General features: G+C 35.9%; 2 protein-coding genes and 1 long non-coding RNA gene across 14 annotated transcripts in view; 2 read left to right on the top strand and 1 right to left on the bottom strand.

Moving 5' to 3' along the window:
* The window catches only part of PEX3 (peroxisomal biogenesis factor 3), a 35848-nt gene extending 25725 nt beyond the window's left edge, over positions 1–10123 (top strand). For both annotated transcript variants that reach the window (XM_033405913.2, XM_004263755.4), the window contains exons 10-12: positions 9–131; positions 7421–7517; positions 9899–10123. In XM_033405913.2, the coding sequence (XP_033261804.1) occupies positions 9–131; positions 7421–7517; positions 9899–9982 (304 nt within the window). In that variant the 3' untranslated portion in view covers positions 9983–10123. The remainder of the gene's footprint in view (positions 1–8; positions 132–7420; positions 7518–9898) is intronic.
* The window catches only part of FUCA2 (alpha-L-fucosidase 2), a 60643-nt gene that overhangs the window by 23993 nt on the left and 13186 nt on the right, over positions 1–23464 (bottom strand). For 2 of the 8 annotated variants that reach the window (XR_004476872.2, XR_007470661.1), the window contains exons 6-8: positions 16917–17025; positions 15579–15678; positions 8948–9102 (exon numbers count right to left, since the gene is read on the bottom strand). Coding sequence is in view for 4 of the 8 variants with exons in the window: in XM_033405900.2 (XP_033261791.1) it covers positions 9032–9102; positions 15579–15678; positions 16917–17025 (280 nt within the window). In the remaining 4 variants the exon portion in view is untranslated. Of the gene's footprint in view, positions 1–7512; positions 9103–12659; positions 12774–14977; positions 15679–16916; positions 17026–23464 lie in introns of those variants that run through there. The other 6 variants (XM_049695592.1, XR_004476886.2, XR_007470662.1 and 3 more) reach the window with 5 other exon arrangements.
* Positions 11092–21527, top strand: LOC117196621 (uncharacterized). Of its 4 annotated transcripts, none has more exons than XR_007470682.1 (4): positions 11092–11623; positions 12941–13059; positions 17523–17581; positions 18018–21527. It is a non-coding gene; the product is annotated as an uncharacterized LOC117196621 (long non-coding RNA). The 4 variants fall into 4 exon arrangements; XR_007470681.1 differs by lacking the exon at positions 11092–11623 and having other exon boundaries at positions 12745–13059; positions 18018–18186; positions 18576–21527; XR_004476895.2 differs by lacking the exon at positions 12941–13059 and having other exon boundaries at positions 11097–11623.

Genomic DNA, 23464 nt, shown 5'->3' with positions numbered 1-23464 from the left:
TTGTGTAGTCCAGATTTTAGTACAGTTTTGAATACCTGTCTAAACCGAGGATTTAGTAGACTGCTAGACAATATGGCTGAGTTCTTTCGACCTACTGAACAGGACCTGCAACACGGTAACTCCATGAATAGGTAAGAAGACATAAAAGAATGTTATCAGTCTAAAGAATGTTCTAATAAAATAGTGCTTTGGGATGTGTTTATTTTTTGTTCCAGGTAACAAAAATATCTTAGAGGATAAATTTGAATGTTTGTTTTTTCAACAAATTAAACTCTGTTCAACCAATGACTCCTTCATTAGGAGGAGCTCTTTCAGTATTCAATATTAAAACTTTCATTTCTTCCAAAAATTTTGCCACTATATAAAGTACTTAAGTTGTGAAACTATTTTTTCTATAGGCCAAATTTCAATTATTGGGGCTTTTTAGATTTCACTCTTTAGAATACAAAACTGAAAACATTATTTAAGTTTTAATGTTTTCTCTTATATTATTCCAGTACTATAAGCCATAATTAGCCTGTATAATTCAGCCAAGCATTCTTGTTTCTAAATTCCCACTTGATGAATTATCTCCTAGTTCTACAGCCCTTATTGTAGGATTAGGAATGTTTATTTAGTGCAATTGGTAGTGATTTTAATCATAACTATTACTAAGTCATGGATTCACACTGCCAAAAGATATCTTATGGTTTTATTATATTCTTATCATCTCAGCATGAGCACCTTGAATCTCCTATTAGGATTTACACTCTTTTGCAGTTTTTTAAGTTAAATTCAGAAAATAATAGGTACTAAATCAATGTTAACTGACTATAAACTCATCTGTTAAAATTAGGGGTAACAGTAACTGATATGCAGTATGTATGTGCAATGTCCAATTTAATTCTCAAATACACAGGGCAAGATTATTTTATTTGCCCGGTTCTCTGGGACCCATCTTTATTATACAAAAAGGAATAATTTGCAGTTAACATTGAGGATTTGGAATGCCTAGCATCATAAAATTTATTTTCTGAAGCAATTTAAATATCATCCTAAAATCTTTTTTAGCAGTTCTTTAAATTATCAAAAAAAAATTTCAGCCTCTATAAAATACTCCCTAAATCAAGGTGCTCCAGTCAACAAAATTTCACTATAATCTCTACCTAGCAGAAGTATTAGTCATTTCCTGAGTAGTTATAAGAATTGTAATAGTTGATATAATATAAACAAATACTTGATCTTATACACTAAAGAATTATAAAAATTATGTTACAATTACATCAGCCATTGATAGTCTTTTCTGAACTCCTGTAGTACTCATTATCACTCCTGTAGTACTCAGTGTTTATACTTAACTATTGGCAAAGAGAGAAAATATCACTAATTATGTGTACTACAATTAATAATCCAGAACCCTCAAGAGAATCAACAGAAAAATGATGTAAACTAATAAAACATTAAATTTTACATATATATGTATATATTACATATGTATATATTTATGTATATACTATATATACAACATGTGCATATAATATATGTGTATATATAAACATATATATATATAATATTAAAAGTTTTCCTATCACAAGAAACAACCCAATAGAAAATATGATGGATAAACATGGGATGTAAAAGAAAAACTATGCACTTAAAGTACGAATATAGATATGAGTCCTAAATAAAATATAAACAAATGAAATCCAGAAATATATAGCAGTAATAATAGTGACCAGTACTTCTGTTTTCTTTTTCTACATACAAGTATGATAGGTATTTTTCAGAACATTATCTCATTGAATTCTTAAAATAGCCCTAGGAAGTAAGTACTAGTATCTTCCTCTTGCCACAGGTGAGGAAACTAAGACAGAGAAAAATTAAATAATTTGTGGTCACGCAGCCAGCGAGTAGTAAAGCCAGATGTTCACTCACATTTGTCTCACATCAGAGCCTGGAATTTCTAGTTATTCTCCAAGACTGTGACTAATTAGGGTTTATTTTAAGAATGCAAGGAAGTTTAAACATTAAGAAAGTTATTACACTAATTCATAACATTAATAAGTTAATAGGACAAAAAACAAGCATCATCTTCAGTGTTGCTGAAAAAGCATTCAATAAAATATAACTTTTATTACTGATAAAACCTCTTCTAGAAATAAAAAATCCTTTTTATATAATAAAATATTTGAAATCAAAAGCAAATGGTATACTTAATGGCAACACACTAGAATTATTTCCATTAAATTAAAAACAGTATAAAGATGGTCACTATTGTCATATTTATTCAGCATCATTTTATTATTCTAACCAGTGCAGTAAGACTAGGAAGAGACAATTTTGAGAACCAAATTCAGGAATGCCAGTGATTTTTATATATTTATTTTGCGAAGAGACACTTACTGAATGTTTATTACTGTATAATAAACTGTTAGTTGACTCTTGATTTTCTAAGTTAAATTCTTATCTTCAGAAAATGACATTAGTTTCAGAAAGGGAGAGAAAAAAGTTATTGTTATATGAAAGTGACATGATTTTATACTTAGAAATCCAAGAGAATCAGCTAAAATTTGTAAAGTTAGCTTCCCAAAATTAATCTATAAATGTGGTCAAAGTACCATCAAAATCCACTGAGGATTAGAGAGTGGTTGCTTTGTTATTTTTGAACCTGACAAATTGATAGTACTGGGCTTCCCTGGTGGTGCAGTGGTTGAGAGTCCGCCTGCCGATGCAGGGGACACGGGTTCCTGCCCCAGTCCCGGAAGATCCCACATGCCCCGGAGCGGCTGGGCCCGTGAGCCATGGCCACTGAGCCTGCGCGTCCGGAGCCTGTACTCCGCAATGGGAGAGGCCACAACAGTGAGAGGCCCGCATACCACAAAAAAAAAAAAAAAAAACTGATAGTACTAAAGGAGGAATAAAGGGCTGAGAATACTCAAGAAATTATTGAAGAAGTAGAGCAATGAATACTTTCCCTATAGAACATGTATTATAAGGTACAGTTATTCAAATAATATGTTACTAGGAATAGATGAATCAGTGAAATACGATATAAAATCCAGAAACAGGCTCTAAAATATACAAGATATAGCATATGATAAAAGTTAGGAAGAGATGTATTATTTAGTAAATAACGGTAAGACAGTCATGGTAAGATGACTAATTGTAAAATAAAGTTAGAGCCCTTCTGTACCATACTTATAGCCAGAAACAAAAACAAAAGCAAAAACCAGGGGGTTTAAACAATCAAAACATAAATGAAGTGATAGAAAACAGGTGAATATTTAGCTGATCTCAAGATGGAGAAAGTTTTTCTAAGAATGAAAGTAAAGAACTTTATATGAATAAAATAATGTTTGGCGGTAAAATTTAAAAGTTAAAGATCAAGCAAGTTATAACTTTATAATCAATATTAAATGCAAATGATATATTGGGGAAGTATTTGCAAATTATATGCATCATATACAGAGGTTAATAGCATTATATACACATCAGTTAAGGAAGGAAACCCAAAGAAGGAGATGGTCAGAGACACAAACATAATTCACAAAAGAGCATGTAGAAATGACCAATTTGTCCATTTATCTAAAATCTGTTTATTAAACATCTGCTATTTATCAAGTACTTTACTAAGTCTCTGTCCTCATGGATCTTATAATCTAGTAGGAGAAACAGACAGTAAACATAATTGCATAAACTATGATAAGTGTTATATAGGAAAAGAATGTTGAGCATATAATAGAAGTATTTGAACAAACATGGAAAGTCAAGTAGAGTTTGCAAGGAAATAATTTGAACAAGAACAAAAAGATGAGGTCTTGGATAGAGTGAGGCAGTTGACATTCAGAGCAGAAGTCATAGCGCAAAGACTTTGAAGACAGGAGGACCACAGTACACTTCGAGGACCTGGAAGACCAGTGTGGCAGCTGAAAGGATGGAACTAGGGAAAGAATGGTGTGAGATGAAGTTGGAGAATTCAGCACATACAGGTTATGATTGTCAGCTTGAGAATGCTGGGGAGCCACTGGAAAAGTGGCAGGAGAGTGACAGGATGGGATTTACATTGTAGGATCACTTTGATTGCTTTGTGAAGGTGGAATTGGGAAAGTAGACATTGGGGGTGGGACATAGCAATGGATGAATGAAACTTTTATTAATCATGTCAACAAGTATGTTTTGAGCACACACTGCACCAGGCCCTTTACAAAGTGCTAGGATAATACAGTGAGTGAGGTGGGCATGAAACCACATGGACCTTGTGTGGTAGTGCTGTCTTCAATTTCTGTGGAAGACAAATTCACTAACATATAAAGAGACACATCAAACAAAAATCATGACAGGTTTTGAAAAATGCTGCAAAGGTACCAAGGGGGAGAAGTGGCGGGGTGGGGGGTGGGATGGTGAGATGAATTGGGTGATTGGGATTGATGTGTATACACTACTATGTATAAAATGGATAACTGTTAAGAACCTACTGTATAAAAAATAAGTTAAATTTAAAAATTCAAAAAAAAAAGAAAAATGCTGCAAAGGTACTGTGAAGGAGAATAATGACTGATCTCTTCAGGAATGCATAAATCTCTCCACTTTTTTCAATGCAATCCCTATCAAACTACCACTGGCATTTTTCACAGAACTAGAATGAAAAATTTCGCAATTTGTATGGAAACACAAAAGACCCCGAATAGCCAAAGCAATCTTGAGAACGAAAAAAGGAGCTGGAGGAATCAGGCTCCCTGACTTCAGACTATACTACAAAGCTACAGTAATCAAGACAGTATGGTACTGGCACAAAAACAGAAATATAGATCAATGGAACAGGATAGAAATCCCAGAGATAAACCCACACACATATGGACACCTTATCTTTGATAAAGGTGGCAGGAATGTACAGTGGAGAAAGGACAGCCTCTTCAATAAGTGGTGCTGGGAAAACTGGACAGCTACATGTAAAAGTATGAGATTAGATCACTCCCTAACACCATACACAAAAATAAGCTCAAAATGGATTAAAGACCTAAATGTAAGGCCAGAAACTATCAAACTCTTAGAGGAAAACATAGGCAGAACACTCTATGACATAAATCACAGCAAGATCCTTTCTGACCCACCTCCTAGAGTAATGGAAATAAAAACAAAAATAAACAAATGGGACCTAATGAAACTTCAAAGCTTTTGTACAGCAAAGGAAACCATAAACAAGACCAAAAGACAACCCTCAGAATGGGAGAAAATATTTGCAAATGAAGCAACTGACAAAGGATTAATCTCCAAAATTTGCAAGCAGCTCATGCAGCTCAATAACAAAAAAACAAACAACCCAATCCAAAAATGGGCAGAAGACCTAAATAGACATTTCTCCAAAGAAGATATACAGACTGCCAACAAACACATGAAAGAATGCTCAACATCATTAGAGATGATGAAATGCAAATCAAATTTAGATTAGAGAAATGCAAATCAAAACTACAATGAGATATCATCTCACACCAGTCAGAATGGCCATCAACAAAAAATCTAGAAACAATAAATGCTGGAGAGGGTGTGGAGAAAAGGGAACACTCTTGCACTGCTGGTGGGAATGTGAATTGGTTCAGCCACTATGGAGAACAGTATGGAGTTTCCTTAAAAAACTACAAATAGAACTACCATATGACCCAGCAATCCCACTACTGGGCATATACCCTGAGAAAACTAAAATTCAAAAAGAGTCATGTACCAAAATGTTCATTGCAGCTCTATTTACAATAGCCAGGAGATGGAAACAACCTAAGTGCCCATCATCGGATGAATAGATAAAGAAGATGTGGCACATATATACAATGGAATATGAGGTGGATAGACCTATAGTCTGTCATACAGAGTGAAGTAAGTCAGAAAGAAAAAGACAAATACCGTATTGTAACACATATATATGGAATTTAAGAAAAAAAAATGTCATGAAGAACCTAGGGGTAAGACAGGAATAAAGACGCAGACCTACTGGAGAACGGACTTGAGGATATGGGGAGGGGGAAGGGTGAGCTGTGACAGGGCGAGAGAGAGTCATGGACATAGACACACTAACAAACGTAAGGTAGATAGCTAGTGGGAAGCAGCCACATGGCACAGGGATATTGGCTCAGTGCTTTGTGACAGCCTGGAGGGGTGGGATAGGGAGGGTGGGAGGGAGGGAGACACAAGAGGGAGGAGATATGGGAACATATGTAGATGTATAACTGATTCACTTTGTTATAAAGCAGAAACTAACACACCATTGTAAAGCAATTATACCCCAATAAAGATGTTAAAAAAAAAAAAAAGCATTCCCTCAAATCTTAGCACAGCATACTAGTTAGATACCATAGCTTCAGCATTTTCATGATATTTAAAAGGAAAATTTTAGTGTAGTCCCAGGTTTAAATGTATGAAATGTGATATTTTATGTAATAAATCAAGTCTTTAACCCACACACAAAAAGTAGTTTCATTATTTAACAGTCATTATATATATAGTCACATATAACATTCATTCATTCATTCATCCAGGAAATGTTTATTGAGCATTTACAGGTTAGAAGGTCATTGCTGTAGTCTAGAGAAGAGATAATGCCTAGTGTGGATAGGTTTGGCAATGGGGAGAAGTAGACACATTTAAGAAATATTGAGGATTGTGGAGAGGCTGGATATGGGCAGGAGAAGGAAGTACCGATGATCCCAGGTTTTCTACTTACTCAGCTGACTAGATGACAGTACAGTTCACTGAAGTAGAGGGAAAAAACATTTGACATTGCTAGTAATTAAGAGAAATACAGAGCAAAACTGTGAGATGCCATTTTCAGCTATCAGACATATGAAGGTTAAAGAAAAAGATAATGCTTGATGTAGAAAGAAGGCATGATAGAGCAGGTATCCTCATAAACTGTTAGAGAAGCAGAGAGCATTTGGCAATATACATTTTAAAGCTTAAAAGCATTCATACCCTTCGACCCAGTAATTTACTGTAAATACAAAAAGTTATTTATATTAAGGAATATTAGGCAAAAACTTAAATGCCCAACTGTAGGGAGCTGATGATATAAATTGTCACAGCTAGAGGATGGATTACTATATAATTATTAAAAAACAGACAAAAACTTTGGAAGAACTTTTAATGAGATGGAAAAATGATTATAACCTGTGAATAAAAATGCAAAACAAGTGTTGCTTGGGATGTTATAGTTGTGTGTTAAAAACACAAAAAGTATAGATATGTATATATAAAAAATTACTGGAAAAAATTAATTATGATGTCAATTGACATCATAGTTGTTATTTCTAGGTGGTAGAATTATATGTGGTTTATATTTTCTTATTAATACATTTCTATAAGTACTTTTCAATGACTATTACTTTTATAATTAAAATATTAAGTTCCTATAAGATAATTTAAGAAAATAATTATTACTGTGATGATTTTTCAGTCTTTCCAGTGTCAGCCTGCCTTTAGCTAAGATAATTCCAATAATAAATGGACAGATCCATTCAGTTTGCAGTGAAACACCTAGTCATTTTGTTCAGGTAAGAGGAAAGCTTGGGGGTATTATTAAAAACAGACTGTACTCTTGGTTGTGATCCTATTTGTCCAACATAAAATTACATTTCTCTTCTATGATATTTGTTCAAAGAAACCAAAAACTTGAAACCACATGTAGAGTATGGTAGCATGACCCATGAGAGTAATAATGTATCATGGCACTTTTATGAGTTTGGGAATACCTTTCTCCATGTTATAGTCCAACACGTGTTAGACAGACTACATTTTAGTCCAAATACATTCTAGTGGTCAGTTGAATTTACAGTGTTACTGTTTTGCATTAAGCTGTGCTAGTAGAAAAGTTGAGCCTTGAGGCAAATCAGCGAACTAGTTCCTCGCATTTTGAGGAAAAATTGAAAATTTTTATGGGAAAGGTAAAGCATCTTAATAGCTAATAAATACAACAATTAATAGTGCACCAATAATCTGCTCATTAAAAACTGCATACTCAGTAGGTTATTTAAATTTTTCATTAGACTACCTATAACTCCATCTCCTTTCTTAGGAAAGCATTTTAGAATACATTGAGTAAGACTAATTTTATTAAAAGGACAACTTTGAATCCATAGGTTTTTTTCCAAGTCACTTGCAAACTTGGAAACTGTACAACAAGTAATAAATTACCCGCAATACACCTCAGTTCCAAACCACTGCCATAATGTGCAGTGCAAAGAGACCCTAGGCCTAAGTGTAAAGATGGCATCTTCTCAGTATCGTTTATCTCTGTGGATTTCTACTTGAGGACATGAAGAGTCCTGAGACTATGGGTTGTAATTCTTCCTTTCTCTGTATAGTGTCATTAGCTTGTCCTTAACATGCTACTTTTCCTCACTCCTTCAGTCTTCTGTGTCATCCTCTCACCCATGAGAATTAGCCATTCATATTTCAGAAGAAAGAATGAATAAGGCTGATCTCATTTCACTTAATTTTAAGCTTAATTTAAGCTCAAAAAATCTTAATTAAAAACTTAGTTTTAAATTTTCTGTTTATTTTTTTTAATTTTTACATGTATATTAGTGTGAGAAAAAAAGTTATAACTTCTGGCATTTAAACCTTTATCTTTCTCCATTTTCATGAAGTCTCTGGCTTCATCAGTAAGCTGTTCATCTTGACAAGTGGGAAATACAGCTAAGCGTAATACAACACCAGCTCTGGTGCTTAAGTAATTTATGTTCTACATTAATTAAAGTCTGTATAATTGAGAATGAAGACAAAAGGTTTCAACCTAGTAAAAACATCATTGATACTAATGCTTAGTAAATTTTCTTAGTGTGACTGGATGTAGATTGAGTTTATAAACTAGACCATTAATTGACAAGACTTCCACCAATTTTTTTAACTATGATTTCTATGAGTTAAAATGCCACATGGTATTCAGAGAATTTAACCTTGAATTTGTGAGAACAAGACTTACCTAAGCTCACTTGGGTTTTCTGATGCTTAGGAGAGAACACAAAGGATAGGTTCACTTCTTGTTTCTCTGCTGCTCACAGGGCACTTAATGGTTTCTGTTGTCATAGATCCTTTCACTATCTGGAGAAGCCTGTGGACGCCTCCTCAGAATAATGCCTATAAATGCATATTGTAAAATACGTAGGTTTTAAAGAAAACCAATTGCATACAGTTTTAAAATACTTTTAAAAATCAGATTTACGATATAGCAATATTGCTTCTTTGTTCATGCATTAAATAACAAGATGTAATGGCACTCCATGTAACTTCCACAGCTGTCTATCATATGATGTAAAAATGTCTGATTTCTACTAAAGGCAAATTCAGAGGTTCTGCTGCTACTATCAGTTTGTTGCTTACATTCATAACTGAAGGAAATGCTAGATTTTAGTTGAAGGTTAATGAAAATAAAGATGTAATTTTTTCCTTATCTACATTCACAGATCCCTTAAGAACCCCTGTTCTCAGGTGTATATGTGTGATTATGTATGTGTGTATATGTAATAGATGATATACTACATATATTCTATGTTAGAAAGTAATATACCTCAATCATGTCATGTCAGCTTCCAGCAAAAGTACCTTTAGACTTGTATAGTGTTGTAATCATTTATTCAACAGATACTCTTCTAGCACTTGACACACACAGAAATCCATTTGAAGACTATTTTGGGTCGTCTTCTCTAAGCCACACTTGAATACTTATCATATCCACTATCTCTCACGTAAGAACTTAAACAATAAACATCTCCAGGAATTTATTATAAGAAAAACTACTTCTTTCATTAAATGGTTTTCTTTTTGGCCTTAATGCCACAAAACTTAGAGCTAACTTTGTTGCTTGATTACAGAAATGAATTCTGATTATCTGTTCTTTTTATAAACTGTAATGTTTTATTGTCGTCTTTGCTAGGATCTGTTAATGATGGAGCAAGTGAAAGACTTCGCTGCTAATGTGTATGAGGCCTTTAGTACTCCTCAACAACTGGAGAAATGATTTTTTCCTTCAGGAAGAACTACAGTGGAATTCATTTGCTTTAAAAAATACACTGAATAAATCAACTATATAGAGGGTAATGATTTGGTACTGAAATGTCTAATAAAAATATATTCATAATCAAAGTCTTCATTTCATAATAAAATAGATTTATTTGGCATCTTAATATATTTTTTTAAAGTCATCAACAAACTGGTTTTTGTGGGCATATCTGAGTGTACACAGGGCAAATGTCAGAATTGTTAATAATTTGTTACACCATGGATATTAGTTCCAAACTGATTAATGTAGATACTTCTTTTATATAATAGGAAATTCAGTATACTTTGACATTAATACTGAGGTAAAATCTGTTTGGGAAGTAGGTGTGAAGTCTGGAAAATAATGCTATTTAATCATTAAGTTCTCTGGACTACAGTATACAGGAGTGAATCAGACTTCCAGTTAGTATTCAAAGGGATAAGTTATTTGTCTTAAATATACCTGATTGAGGACTTCGTTTTTTTAGAGAAATCAGTTAATTTAGCAACTGTGATCTGGACTTCCCTGGCAGTCCAGTGGTTAAAACTCCCTGCTTCTCCTGCAGGGGGAACGGGTTCAATCCCTGATCCCTGGTCGGGGGAACTAAGATTTTGCATGCCGCATGGCACGGCCAGAAAAAAATAGGGAACAACTATGATCAGCAATTTTTTTCTTTACTGTTGTTAACAATCCTTAGGAAACTACATATTGATTTAGGGGCAAAAATTGTGTTGATGCCGTTTACTCACAGCTATGATTAACTACTGTACATAGTTTCATTCATTTTTTGTAAATAATTTTAATAACTTTGTATTGATTTTGAACAGTGAATCTTATTGCAATAAAGTATTTTAGTAAAATATGGTTTTATTGAGTTAATACTTTACAACTATTAATTTATTTGTCCCATAGCATTTTTGCTGTTATTTTTGGAGATTACACTAGTTTTCAAGTTTCATTTTAACTGGTAATTGTTGCTTTCTTTTAACTTATTTGTTTAGAAAAAATAAATAGCATTTCCTTCTGAAAAGAAATAATTCATTGTTCTAGTAAATCTATAGTTCTTTATATGGGTAATTAGAGCAGAAATAAATGAATCATGATCGTCATTATATTAGATATATTTTCAGTAGCATAAGAATATTTTCAGTAGCATCATTTTATGTTGTTTTATTTCTCTAACATATAACATATATCTAAATAGTAGAAGGTAGAAAATGAATTGTGAAGTCTCTTCTAAGGCCAGGTTAGGCCTGAAGCCAACCACTAGGGAATCTATGCCTAGAATATTTTTTTAAAAAAACAAAAAACAAAACAAAAAAAACAGAAAAAACAGATGTAAAAGTGGAGAGGAGAGCAAATGCTTCTTTTCAAAATTTGACAGAATATAATGATGTTATTTCTAATAGGGTGGTGGAAAAACTATATTTTGGAAAATTAGTAAATGTGTGTGTAATAGGGCATGCATCTCTTCCAGCAATATTAACGCAGGATTTCATCCAAGGAAATTTTGAGAATGAACAGGTGCAGCCTTGTTAAGGATAGAAAGCTGATCATCTGAAAATTATCACCTGGAATCATCTACCTCTGTAGAGTTGTAGCAGTTTTAGAGATGACAAGGTAAAAACCACATGTATTTAAAGCTAATTGGACTTAGACATTATAAATTTGTCTTCTAATTGTACAGTAGGAGCCCTTTTATCTGGGACCCTTAGTTGTTTGGTTAATCCAAGAAGTCATTTAAAGCAGGGTATCATTTAAAAAATAACACATGTATTCTTAGATATTTTAACTTAAAATATAAATAATCTTTATTTGCCAGTTATTGAATGTAGGACCCATGTCTTTTCTACCTTTTCAGTGTAGATCTGCTTCTAAGGGTTCTCTAATTGTCTTTCTTATACAGATCACATGTATTACATTATATAGTTGTAAACCAGGGGTACAGAATTCTTGTAGATTTTTACTATATTTCCCTTCAGTCTTTTACAACTTTTTTTTTTTTTTTTTGGCTGCGTTGGGTCTTCGTTGCTGCGCGCAGGCTTTCTCTAGTTGTGGCGAGCGGGGGCTACTCTTCATTGCAGGGCGCGGGCTTCTCTTTGCAGTGGCTTCTCTTGTTGCAGAGCACGGGCTTTAGGCGTGCGGGCTTCAGTAGTTGTGACTCGCGGGCTCTAGAGCGCAGGCTCAGTAGTTGTGGCACACGGGCTTAGTTGCTCCATGGCATGTGGGATCTTCCCAGACCAGGAATCAAACCTGTGTTCCCTGCATTGACAGGTGGATTCTTAACAACTGTGCCACCAGGGAAGTCCTTTTACAACTGTTTTACCCACAATTAATTAACCAGTACATTTAAATTGGAAAAAAAAAAAAGGCAACATATGTTTATCTAGTTTTTCCAAAGTATTCAACTTGGTTTTCACAGAAACTATAACTGTTCACACTCATTTCATCTGCTTATGCAACATGATAAAAAGTTCTACTGGCATAATCAGTTTGGTAACTATAGTAGTTTCCTAGAACTGCCATAACAAATTACCACTAACTGTGTGGCTTAAACAATAGAAATTTATTCTCTCACCATTCTGGTGCTTAGAAATCCAAAATTAAGGTGTCAGCAGGGCCATGCTCCCTCTGAAGACTCTCAGGAAGAATCCCTCCAGTCCTTCCTTGACTCTTCCAGCTTCTGGTGGCCCCAAGAATTCCTTGGCTTTGTAGCAGCGTAGTCTCTGCTTCTGTCTCCATATGGTCATCTTTTACATGCTTGTGACCCCTGCATCCAGTATGATCTTACTTCAATATTTACTTTAATTGCATCTGCAGAGACACTACTTCCAAGATCATATTCTGAGCTTTTGGGTAGACGTGAATTATTGGGGAACACTATTCAATCCATAACAGTAACGAACTCAACTAACCCTTGGTAAACATATATTGCAGCAAGTGAAAATCAAGGTGAAGCATGTGCCAGACAGAAGCCTACTAACTGAAAGCCTGCAGCTTGCCTGGGCGTCAATCAGTATGCTTTTCCAAGAAAATGGAGAGCATCCGTTAATCTAGTGAGTTGGGTAAATGGAGATTACTTAAAACAGCGTCTACTTTCTCCTTCAAACTTGCATAAATGTGTTGGTTACTGTATATATATAAAAATCTGATATGAACAATTATTTATTTTTTTGCAAGTTAGGAAGGTTTTCATCTAACCAGGTCTTTTACTTACAAAATTGAAATGAACAGAAGGCAAAACATCTGTCTTGTTTTCTATTGTCCTAATTCATATTTATTTGATTAGCCTGACCTTTTAAAGTAATTGTGTTGCTTCAATGTGGCACTCATAAGAAAATGAGAGTCTTATTAAAGTGATATCCATATTTTAAATGATATCAATGTCTAAATCATTCAGTCTAATAATCTAGCTTTGCTTGCCTTCAATATTTCTCATCATTAAAGAAAAATCCAAAGTTACTGAAATTCAAAACAAGTCAATTTTGTGCCTATTTAGTAACTCTGGGAAAAGGCACAATTGCTTGGGGGGTTAAGGACTATTGGCTAAAATAGGTAATAAGAGCTCTGGTTTTTAATTATCCTTACTATAATTCCTGCCCTCCATACCAATGATAATGCTAAGAATTTGATGGAATATTTTAAAATGCTTGTTATGAGTCCCACTTATAGTATATTTCACATATAAGCAAGATATACCTTAAATAAACTTAAATTTGGTGTCTCATTCTGTTTCATATATAATGTCTGGTTATTAGCAAAGCATTTTATCAGCACCTCTGAATGCTGAGCTGTATTTTATCATTTAGCTCCCTCACAGCTACCCATTAACTAAACCCTATACCTAACTATAATTTGCTTAAATAGTTCCATTTTCCCTCTATTTGTAAAGGTCAAGATGGACAGGGTAGGAATTTAAATGATTGACAGGTTTTTAGTCTCAAAAATACTTTCTTCAGGGCTTCCCTGGTGGCGCAGTGGTTGAGAGTCTGTGCTCCGCAACGGGAGAGGCCACAACAGTGAGAAGCCCGTGTACCGCAAAAAAAAAAAAACTTTCTTCAAACAAACATGACCTCACTTTTATGTTAAGATTCTTCTAACCCTGTTTATTTGGGTTTGAGGGATTTTTTCCTTTTTTTGTTTTTCCTTAGTCTAGTGTTTGGGATCATGTAAATCTGTCTTTGGACCTCTAATAAAATGTTACTTGGGATTTAGAACTCTTAAAGTACTTATTCATGTAAATACTTTGGCATGGTTTCAAAATTTTGATAGTTGTAGAAACTTCAGCAATGAATAATTTTTTTTAAGATTTTCAACTTCAAGATGATTTTAGAAAATAAATATGAATAGTATTTTATTTCCCTGTCTACTTGAAGCATTTATAGGGAACAATGAGATGTCCACATTTGATTGATATGACAAAATGAAGCCTGTAGCACTTCAAATAAAGATCTAGCCATGTGGAACATCTTTTGTTAAGGGGAGTGAGTTCTTTAATCAGTGTTTCTTTAAATTTACATCAGTATTATTTTTGCTTCATTCTTAGGGAAGATCTGAATAGACTTCCTAATTTTCAGCTAGCTGTTCAACTTCAGTTTGCTTAAAAGCATATACAGGAAGTAAATTTGTTAATTTAAATTGGTCCTCAAATTAGCCCACCCACAAAAATAGGCCCATACCTCCAATCCCACACACTCACCTCCCCCTGCCAAAGAAAAACGTGGAAGAATACATACTAAAATATTAGTAGTGGTGATCTTAACAGTGATTTTGCCTTTAAGCATTTCTGTATAATTTTAAATATCTATAGTGAACATATCAGTTTTATTACCAAGAGGGAAAAAAAGACAAATTTTTTTTATAAAAAGAAAATTACTGTAAGCATTGGAAATAAAATATTAAGCCAAATTTATTATATACCTATGAACCTCTATTAGTCGGCTAGGGTTGCCATAATAAATACCACATATAGGATGGCTTAAACAACAGTAATTTATTTTCTCACAGTTCTGAAGGCTGAAAGATCAAGGTGTCAGCAGGTTTGGTTTCTCTTGAGGCCTCTGTCCTTGGCTTGCAGATGGCTACCTTCTCACTGCATCCTTACATGGTCTTTCCTCCATATGCTTGCATCCGTGCTCTTCCTCTTCTTATAAGGACTCCAGTCATATTGGATTAAGGTCCCACTCTTATGACTTCATTTAACCTTAGTTACTTCTTTAAAATCTCCAAATACAATCACATTGGGGCTTAGGGCTTCAACATGTGAATTTGGCAGAAGACACAACTCAGTCCTTAACACCACCAATTCCTCACTACTCTGAAACAAAATCCCCACCTCTGAATCACACGTGGAAATAAATTCAGTGTGAAGGGACGTCAATAGCAAAGTGCACTGGAGAGTTAAACCAGTTATGTGAGTAATTTAGGAAATTCTGGGCCAATTTTACATTTGCTTTCTCTGTGTGCTACAATTATAGAAACCTGATACATTCTAGTCTTAGATATAACTGCATCAGGAAGCACTCTACTGCAAATCAGGTCACATTAGTTAGTGCTAGAGCCCAGCCCCACTTACAGGGCATCTGATGAACAGTTAGCTGAGGCAGTTCTACCATGATGCCATTTTGCTCCAAAGGAGTCCATTGAAGTGGCTGTCCATGTCCCAGTAGTTCAACCTGAAATTAAAAACATACACACAAATGTCTCCAAGTGTATCTCTGACTCCCTCACTTTATTCGGAAGGAGTGGTTGATATCTCTTAAAAAGCAATGCGGACAGAAGATTCATTTTTTACTTTTATTTAGTGGATTACAAGCTGTTTTAAAATGAGTGTATACATCTGTCTTGCTCCCATATTACTCTTAAAAGTGTGCAGGATTTGGGGAAGAATTGTAAAGATTGAATAGTGTCAGAGTAGAGAAAATTATTCTCAAACCAATCTGCACAACTAAGGCCTGCCCAGTTCTCACACAGAATGTTTGAAGAAAGGCTCAGCTTCCTTATCCAGCCACCATTCCCCCCAAGATGTTCCAATAACCTCCACTAATCAACAATACCTAAGTGTGATCAATTATTACTGTAACTGTTCTATATTCTTCATCTTATACAAGGTGAATTTCAATAAGTAGTTTTCTATATATCTGTGGTTATTTTGAACCAGAAAACTTTGCTTATCATGTAGAGTAACATAAAAACAAAACCCGTGAACTTTCAAATAACACTATTGATGGCAGCCAAAGAGAACATAAATAAAATAAAAAGATAATGTCATGCCCAGGACACTAAGCTGTAATTAAACATCAGATCTGAACTCATCTCCTTTTCTGCCTGATTGGCCATAAGTGTTAGAAATGAAATATGGAAAAATGATGCAAGGAAAAGCATTTGGACAATTCATATCCCAGAAAATTTTCAGTTTCTTAAAAATAATCTATAAAATATATCAAAGTGAACTCGATGCCAGAGCTGATGGTTAAAACTGTGAGATTAACCTTTAATTTTCCCCCAGTTTTTTGTGAACTTGAAATGGTAGGGCCATGACATCTTATAGTTATTCAGATGTGTTCTGGGGTGGGATGTCAGGGGAAGAATCTGGACTCCAGTTTTACGAAAAGATTCATTTTGGATGCATGCAGTGAGCCTGAACAACATAGAATGACTGTGAAGAAGATATTTTAATTGATACGCATGGAGATAATATAGCCGTTTTATAGGTTTGGTTTTCTGGGAAATGAAAGAAAACTTTCAAAGGTTTTTGCCAAACATTGCCATTGATGAAGTCCATTTTTAAATTACTCTTATGAGGTATAAGAGGAACACATATAAGGCTCACCCTGAAGTTAAAAGTTATGTCTTCATCAGGTTATTCTAGGCAGCAAGTTAAAGGAACAATAAAGACAAAATTCCCTCTTACCTCTGTTGCCCCCAGAGTAGCTTTGGGCTGACCAAGAAACAGCTGTCCTGATGTGGGCCATTTGAGAAACATGGCATAGACCAATTTGTTTTTAGGTTTGGACGTGTACCTGGTTAAAAGGGAATAAAAGCATAGTAATATTTCTCATTATTTATGGGTCAGGTCTAGAATTATTTTACAGAGATACTTCCATTCAGGAAATATTTACCAATGTTTTTATTAATAGAGTGAAGGAAAACTAGCCCGATGGTAGCATAAAAAGCACCAGAAGGGTTCTGATCCCAATTCCCGTGTATGTGTGTGGAGTGGGGAGAAGTTCCCCACACCACCAAGCAATTCTCGGACACTAACTGGGTGTCCTACAATTCAACTCAATTCTGACACCATCTACCCAGATATAGTGTCAGATTCTACAGGTTAAGGGTTTAGTCCTACAAGACTGCCCCCTCCCCAAATTCAGACACCAGTCACAAGTCCAGATTGTCACCTGGGCTTCTGACCCACAGGCTATAGATTGGAGCTTCCTACGACCCCCTCCTTGAGTTCAACTAATTTTCTAGAGCAGCTCACAGAATTTACAGAAACATTTTACTTCCTGTATTACAGGTCTATTATAAAAGGATATATCTCAGGAACAGCCAGATGGAAGAGATGCACAGGGCAAGGTATGTGGGAAGGGGCAGGGAGCTTCCATGCCCTCTCCAGGTGCTCCACTCTCCCTGTACCTCCACCAATCCAGAAGTTCTCTAAACCTCATCCTTGGGATTTTTATGGAGGCTTCATTAGTCATTATTAATTAAATTAATGACCACTGATGATTGGTTCAACCTCCACCCTCTCACCCCTCCCTGGAGGCCATGGGTGGGACTGAAAGTTCCAACCCTCTAATAACATGGTCGGGTCTCCTGGCAACCAGCCCTCATCCTTTGGTAGTGTCCAAAATCACCTCACTGACATAACAAAAGACACCTTTATGGCTCTCATCGCTTAGGAAATTCCAAGAGTTTTAGGAGCTCTGTGCCAGAAACAGAAAAAGACCAAATATATATTTCTTATTATAAATCACAATTATCACAGCACCTGTCTTCCCCACTTCCCCAGTGCTAAAAGGAAGTTCTTGGAACCGAGATTTTTCTAGTACTACTCTTCTTCATCAGACTTTTCTCATGGAGCTGGAAACAGGTGGGGGAATGTGAGCAAAGAGCATAAGATGCAAGAATAGATGGCTTTCCACCTGATGATCAAATCTTCATACTCCTTCATTCAACAGGTATGTATCTGTCAATGCTGGGCCCAGTACCGTGCTTGGTGTTAAGGATACAATAGAAAACAAAACACACTTAGTTCTTGTTCTTGTAAAGCTTAGACTAGAGTGAGGGAGAGAGACATCAAATAATCACACAAATAATATAGAAGGGTGAATTTTTATAAGCACTATGAAAGAAGAGGAAGTTGAAAGATTATAACAAAGGCATGTTTTTACGTTATACCATGAGCAAGAAAATGACATTTAATCTGAGACTTAAAGGATGAATGTGAGCAAAAGGGAAAAGGTGAGAAGAGTAAGGTCTAGACAAAGAAAACAGAATTCATTCATTTTTTCACTCAATTATTTGACAAATATTTATTGACATCTTAAAATGTTAATCACTGTTTCAGAGCTGGAGACATAGCATTGAACACAGTCCCTGTCCTCATGGAGCTTACATGTAGTGGAGAAAATTAGAATGAGCAAAAAAATGTATGTCAGATGATGATTAAATGTTATGGAGAAAACTGAAGCCCAGTAAGAAGAATAGAGCATGCCTGTGTGAAAATTGATAAACAGGAAGCTCAATTAAAATAGAGTCAGGAGACCAGAGAGGGGAGCTCCCATGCCCTGCAACAATAGCAGAGCCCACATGAAGTAGGAAGGCTCCTCTTATTACCTGGCAACAACTCAGCCAATGAAAAGCCATGGACTCTTCATTTACTATAGCTTTCCCAGCTTCCTTTTCCCCCCAGTAAAAGAGTTCTCCTTCCCTTGCTGTGCAGGGACTTACATGTGGCTTGCCATGTTTGCAGACCCCAAATTACAATTCCTTGCTGATCGCAAATAAACCCACTTTTGCTGGAGAAATAACTGGCAGTCTATTTTAGGTCAACACTACGTTGGCAAAAAGGGATCTAGGTGTTCTTTTAAATAAAATAGTCAAAAAAGAAAACTACAGACCAATATCACTGGTGAACATAGATGCAAAAATCCTCAACAAAATACTAGCAAACAGAATCCAACAGCACATTAAAAGGATCAAACACCATGATCAAGTGGGGTTTATCCCAGGAATGCAAGGATTCTTCAATATATGCAAATCAATCAATGTGATACACCATATTAACAAACTGAAGGAGAAAAAACCATATGATCATCTCAGTAGATGCAGAGAAAGCTTTGGGAAAAATTCAACAACCATTTATTATAAAGACCCTCTACAAAGTACACATAGAAGGAACTTACCTCAACATAATAAAGACCATATATGACAAACCCACAGCCAACATCATCCTCAAAGGTGAAAAACTGAAACCATTTCCACTAAGATCAGGAACAAGACAAGGTTGCCCACTCTCACCACTATTATTCAACATAGTTTTGGAAGTTTTAGCCACAGCAATCAGAGAAGAGAAAGAAAAGGCATCCAAATCGGAAAAGAAGAAGTAAAGCTGTCACTGTTTGCAGATGACATGATACTATACATAGAGAATCCTAAAGATGCTACCAGAAAACTACTAGAGCTAATCAATGAATTTGGTAAAGTAGCAGGATACAAAATTAATGCACAGAAATCTCTTGCATTCTTATACACTAATGATGAAAAATCTGAAAGTGAAATTAAGAAAACACTCCCATTTACCATTGCAAGAAAAAGAATAAAACACCTAGGAATAAACCTACCTAAGGAGACAAAAGACCTGTATGCAGAATATTATAAGACACTGATGAAAGAAATTAAAGATGATGGAGAGATATACCATGTTCTTGGATTGGAAGAATCAACACTGTGAAAATGACTATACTACCCAAAGCAATCTACAGATTCAATGTAATCCCTGTCAAACTACCACTGGCATTTTTCACAGAACTAGAATGAAAAATTTCGCAATTTGTATGGAAACACAAAAGACCCCGAATAGCCAAAGCAATCTTGAGAAAGAAAAGCAGAGCTGGAGGAATCAGGCTCCCTGACTTCAGACTATACTACAAAGCTACAGTAATCAAGACAGTATGGTACTGGCACAAAAACAGAAATATAGATCAATGGAACAGGATTGAAAGCCCAGAGATAAACCCACGCACATATGGTCACCTTATCTTTGATAAAGGAGGCAAGAATATAAAATGGAGAAAAGACAGCCTCTTCAATAAGTGGTGCTGGGAAAACTGGACAGCTACATGTAAAAGAATGAAATTAGAACACTCCCTAACACCATAAACAAAAATAAACTCAAAGGGATTAAAGACCTAAATGTAAGGCCAGACACTATCAAACTCTTAGATGAAAACGTAGGCAGAACACACTATGACATAATTCACAGCAAGATCCTTTTTGACCCACCTCCCAGAGAAATGGAAATAAAAACAAAAATAAACAAATGGGACCTAAAACTTCAAAGCTCTTGCACAGCAAAGGAAACCATAAACAAGACGAAAAGACAACCGTCAGAATGGAAGAAAATATTTGCAAATGAAACAACTGACAAAGGATTGATCTCCAGAATTTACAAGCAGCTCATGCAGCTCAATATCAAAAAAAGAAACAACCCAATCCAAAAATGGGCAGAAGACCTAAATAGACATTTCTCCAAAGAAGATATACAGATTGCCAACAAACACATGAAAGAATGCTCAACATCATTAATCATTAGAGAAATGGAAATCAAAACTACCATACGATGTCAACTCACACCAGTCAGAAAGGCCATCATCAAAAAATCTACAAACAATAAATACTGGAGAGGGTGTGGAGAAAAGGGGACCCTCATACACTGTTGGTGGGAATGTAAATGGATACAGCCACTATGGAGAACAGTATGGAGGTTCCTTAAAAAACTACAAATAGAACTACCATACGACCCAGCAATCCCACTACTGGGCATATACCCTGAGAAAACCATAATTCAAAAAGAGTCATGTACCACAATGTTCATTGCAGCTCTGTTTACAATAGCTAGGACATGGAAGCAACCTAAGTGTCCATTGACAGATGAATGGATAAAGAAGATGTGGCATATATATACAACGGAATATTAATCAGCCATAGAAAGAAATGAAATTGAGTTATTTGTAGTGAGGTGGACGGAACTAGAGACTGTCATACAGAGTGAAGTAAGTCAGAAAGAGAAAAACAAATACCGTATGCTAACACATATATATGGAATCTAAAAAAAAAAAGGTCATGAAGAACCTAGGGGCAAGACGGGAATAAAGACGCAGATCTACTAGAGAATGGATTTGAGGACACAGGGAGGGGGAAGGGTCAGCTGTGACAAAGTGAGAGAGTGGCATGGACATATATACACTACCAAATGTAAAATCCATAGCTACTGGGAAGCAGCCGCATAGCACAGGGAGATCAGGCATAGCACAGGGAGATCAGCTCGGTGCTTTGTGACCACCTAGAGGGGTGGGATAGGGAGGGTGGGAGGGAGGGAGATGCAAGAGGGAAGAGATATGGGGATATATGTATATGTATAACTGATTCACTTTGTTATAAAGCAGAAACTAACACACCATTGTAAAGCAATTATACCCCAATAAAGATGTTAAAAAAGAAAAAAGAAGATCAGAGGATTGTTAGGGGATTCTTTGGGTCCTCTGTGTTTATACTAACCTCAAATTAAATATCTGTACATTCTGTCACATTAATTTAAATCTTCACTAAACTTACTTTCTTAAAAGGAATAGACAACTTGTTCTCAAGGTAAATCAGTGATGAAGAAAACAGAAAAAATCATAGACCTTCTGATTCTCTAGACTGATTCCTTACTGATTTGGAGACAAACTTCAAATTTTAAAAAATTATTTTGAGCCATGTTAGAAATCATAATCACTCTCACATTTGGTAATCTGAAGCAGTTTTAATTTCTTAAACCAATGGCATTGCTGGAAATTACCTGACCCCTAAATTTTAAAATGTGTTCATTTATTCAAAAATTATCTATTTGTGACTACAATATACCTGGAACTCTTTTAAGTTCTGGGTGTACAGCAATAAAGAAGAAAGTCTACATGCAAAAAAATAAAAATAAATAGAATAGTCAAGGAAGACCTCTTTGAGGAGGTGGCGTTGAGGAGACCTGAAGGATGTGAGGGAGAACCACGTGAGCAGAGGAAGAGAACAGCAAGCACAGAGTCCCAATGCAGCAGTATGCTTGGCCTGTTGATAGAACAGCAAGGAGGGCAGAGTGACTGAAGGAGAGGAAGTGAAGGATAGCATGATAGCCAATGAGATCACAGAGACAAGGTGCTCGTTTTTATAGGACCTTATAAGCCTTTGTAAGTCTTGAATTTTTCTCTAAGACTGGAAGCCGCTGGAAGAATTTGAGCATGGGAGTGTCGTAACCTGACTTATTATTTAAAAGGTTTTGTAGCAGATAGATTAAAGGAGCACAGATGGAAATAGATCAGACAAGAAGCTACTGAAATAATCCACGGGGGAAACGATGGAGACTAACAGGAAGAGGGTTGCCACAGAGAGGATGAGAAGTGGTCAGATTCCAGATATATTTCAAAGATATGATGAATTTACTGATGGATTGGCTGTGGGATGTAAAAGAAAGGGAAGTTAAGGACTCCAAGGTTTTGGGCCTGACAAGCACCTAAAAGCATGAAGCTGCCATTAACTGAGATGGGGGAGACTGTGGGTGGAACTAATTTAGAGCAAAATTTTAAGGACCTAAGTTTTGGACACAACAGGTTTAAGATGCTTTATTTTTAAGTGGAGACACTGACTAGGAAGTTGAATATATGAGTCTGGAGTTTAAAAAAGATGATTGCACTGCAGAGGTCATCAGTATGGCATTTAAAGCCCTGAAAATAGATGAGATCACCTGGGGAATTAAGATAAAGAATAGAAGTCCAAGGGCTGAGCCTCAGGGCACTTCAAGGTTTAGTGGTCGGGGACTTGAGGTGGAACCAGCAAAGGAGACTAAGAAGGAATGGCCAACAGGCACAGTGAAGACAGAGACAGCCATCACCTGGGGCAAATGCTGACAGTAAGCTCAGATGATAGGGACCGCGACTGACCCAGTGAGGGAGAGGTTCCTGTGGACCTGGATAACAGTGATTTTATAGAGTGTGGGGTGGAAGTCTGACCAGAGTGAGTTTAAGAGGGAAACTGGAGGGCTTCCCTGGTGGTGCAGTGGTTGGGAGCCCTCCTGCCAATGCAGGGGACAAGGGTTCAAGCCCTGGTCCAGGAAGATCCCACGTGCAGTGGAGCAACTAAGTCTGTGCGCCACAACTACTGAGCCTGCACTCTAGAGCCTGTGCGCCACAACTACTGAAGCCC

The sequence above is a fragment of the Orcinus orca genome, chromosome 12 (assembly GCF_937001465.1).
Source record: "Orcinus orca chromosome 12, mOrcOrc1.1, whole genome shotgun sequence".
NCBI classification, from domain to species: domain Eukaryota; kingdom Metazoa; phylum Chordata; class Mammalia; order Artiodactyla; family Delphinidae; genus Orcinus; species Orcinus orca.
This window is presented reverse-complemented; position numbering and strand designations above follow the sequence as displayed.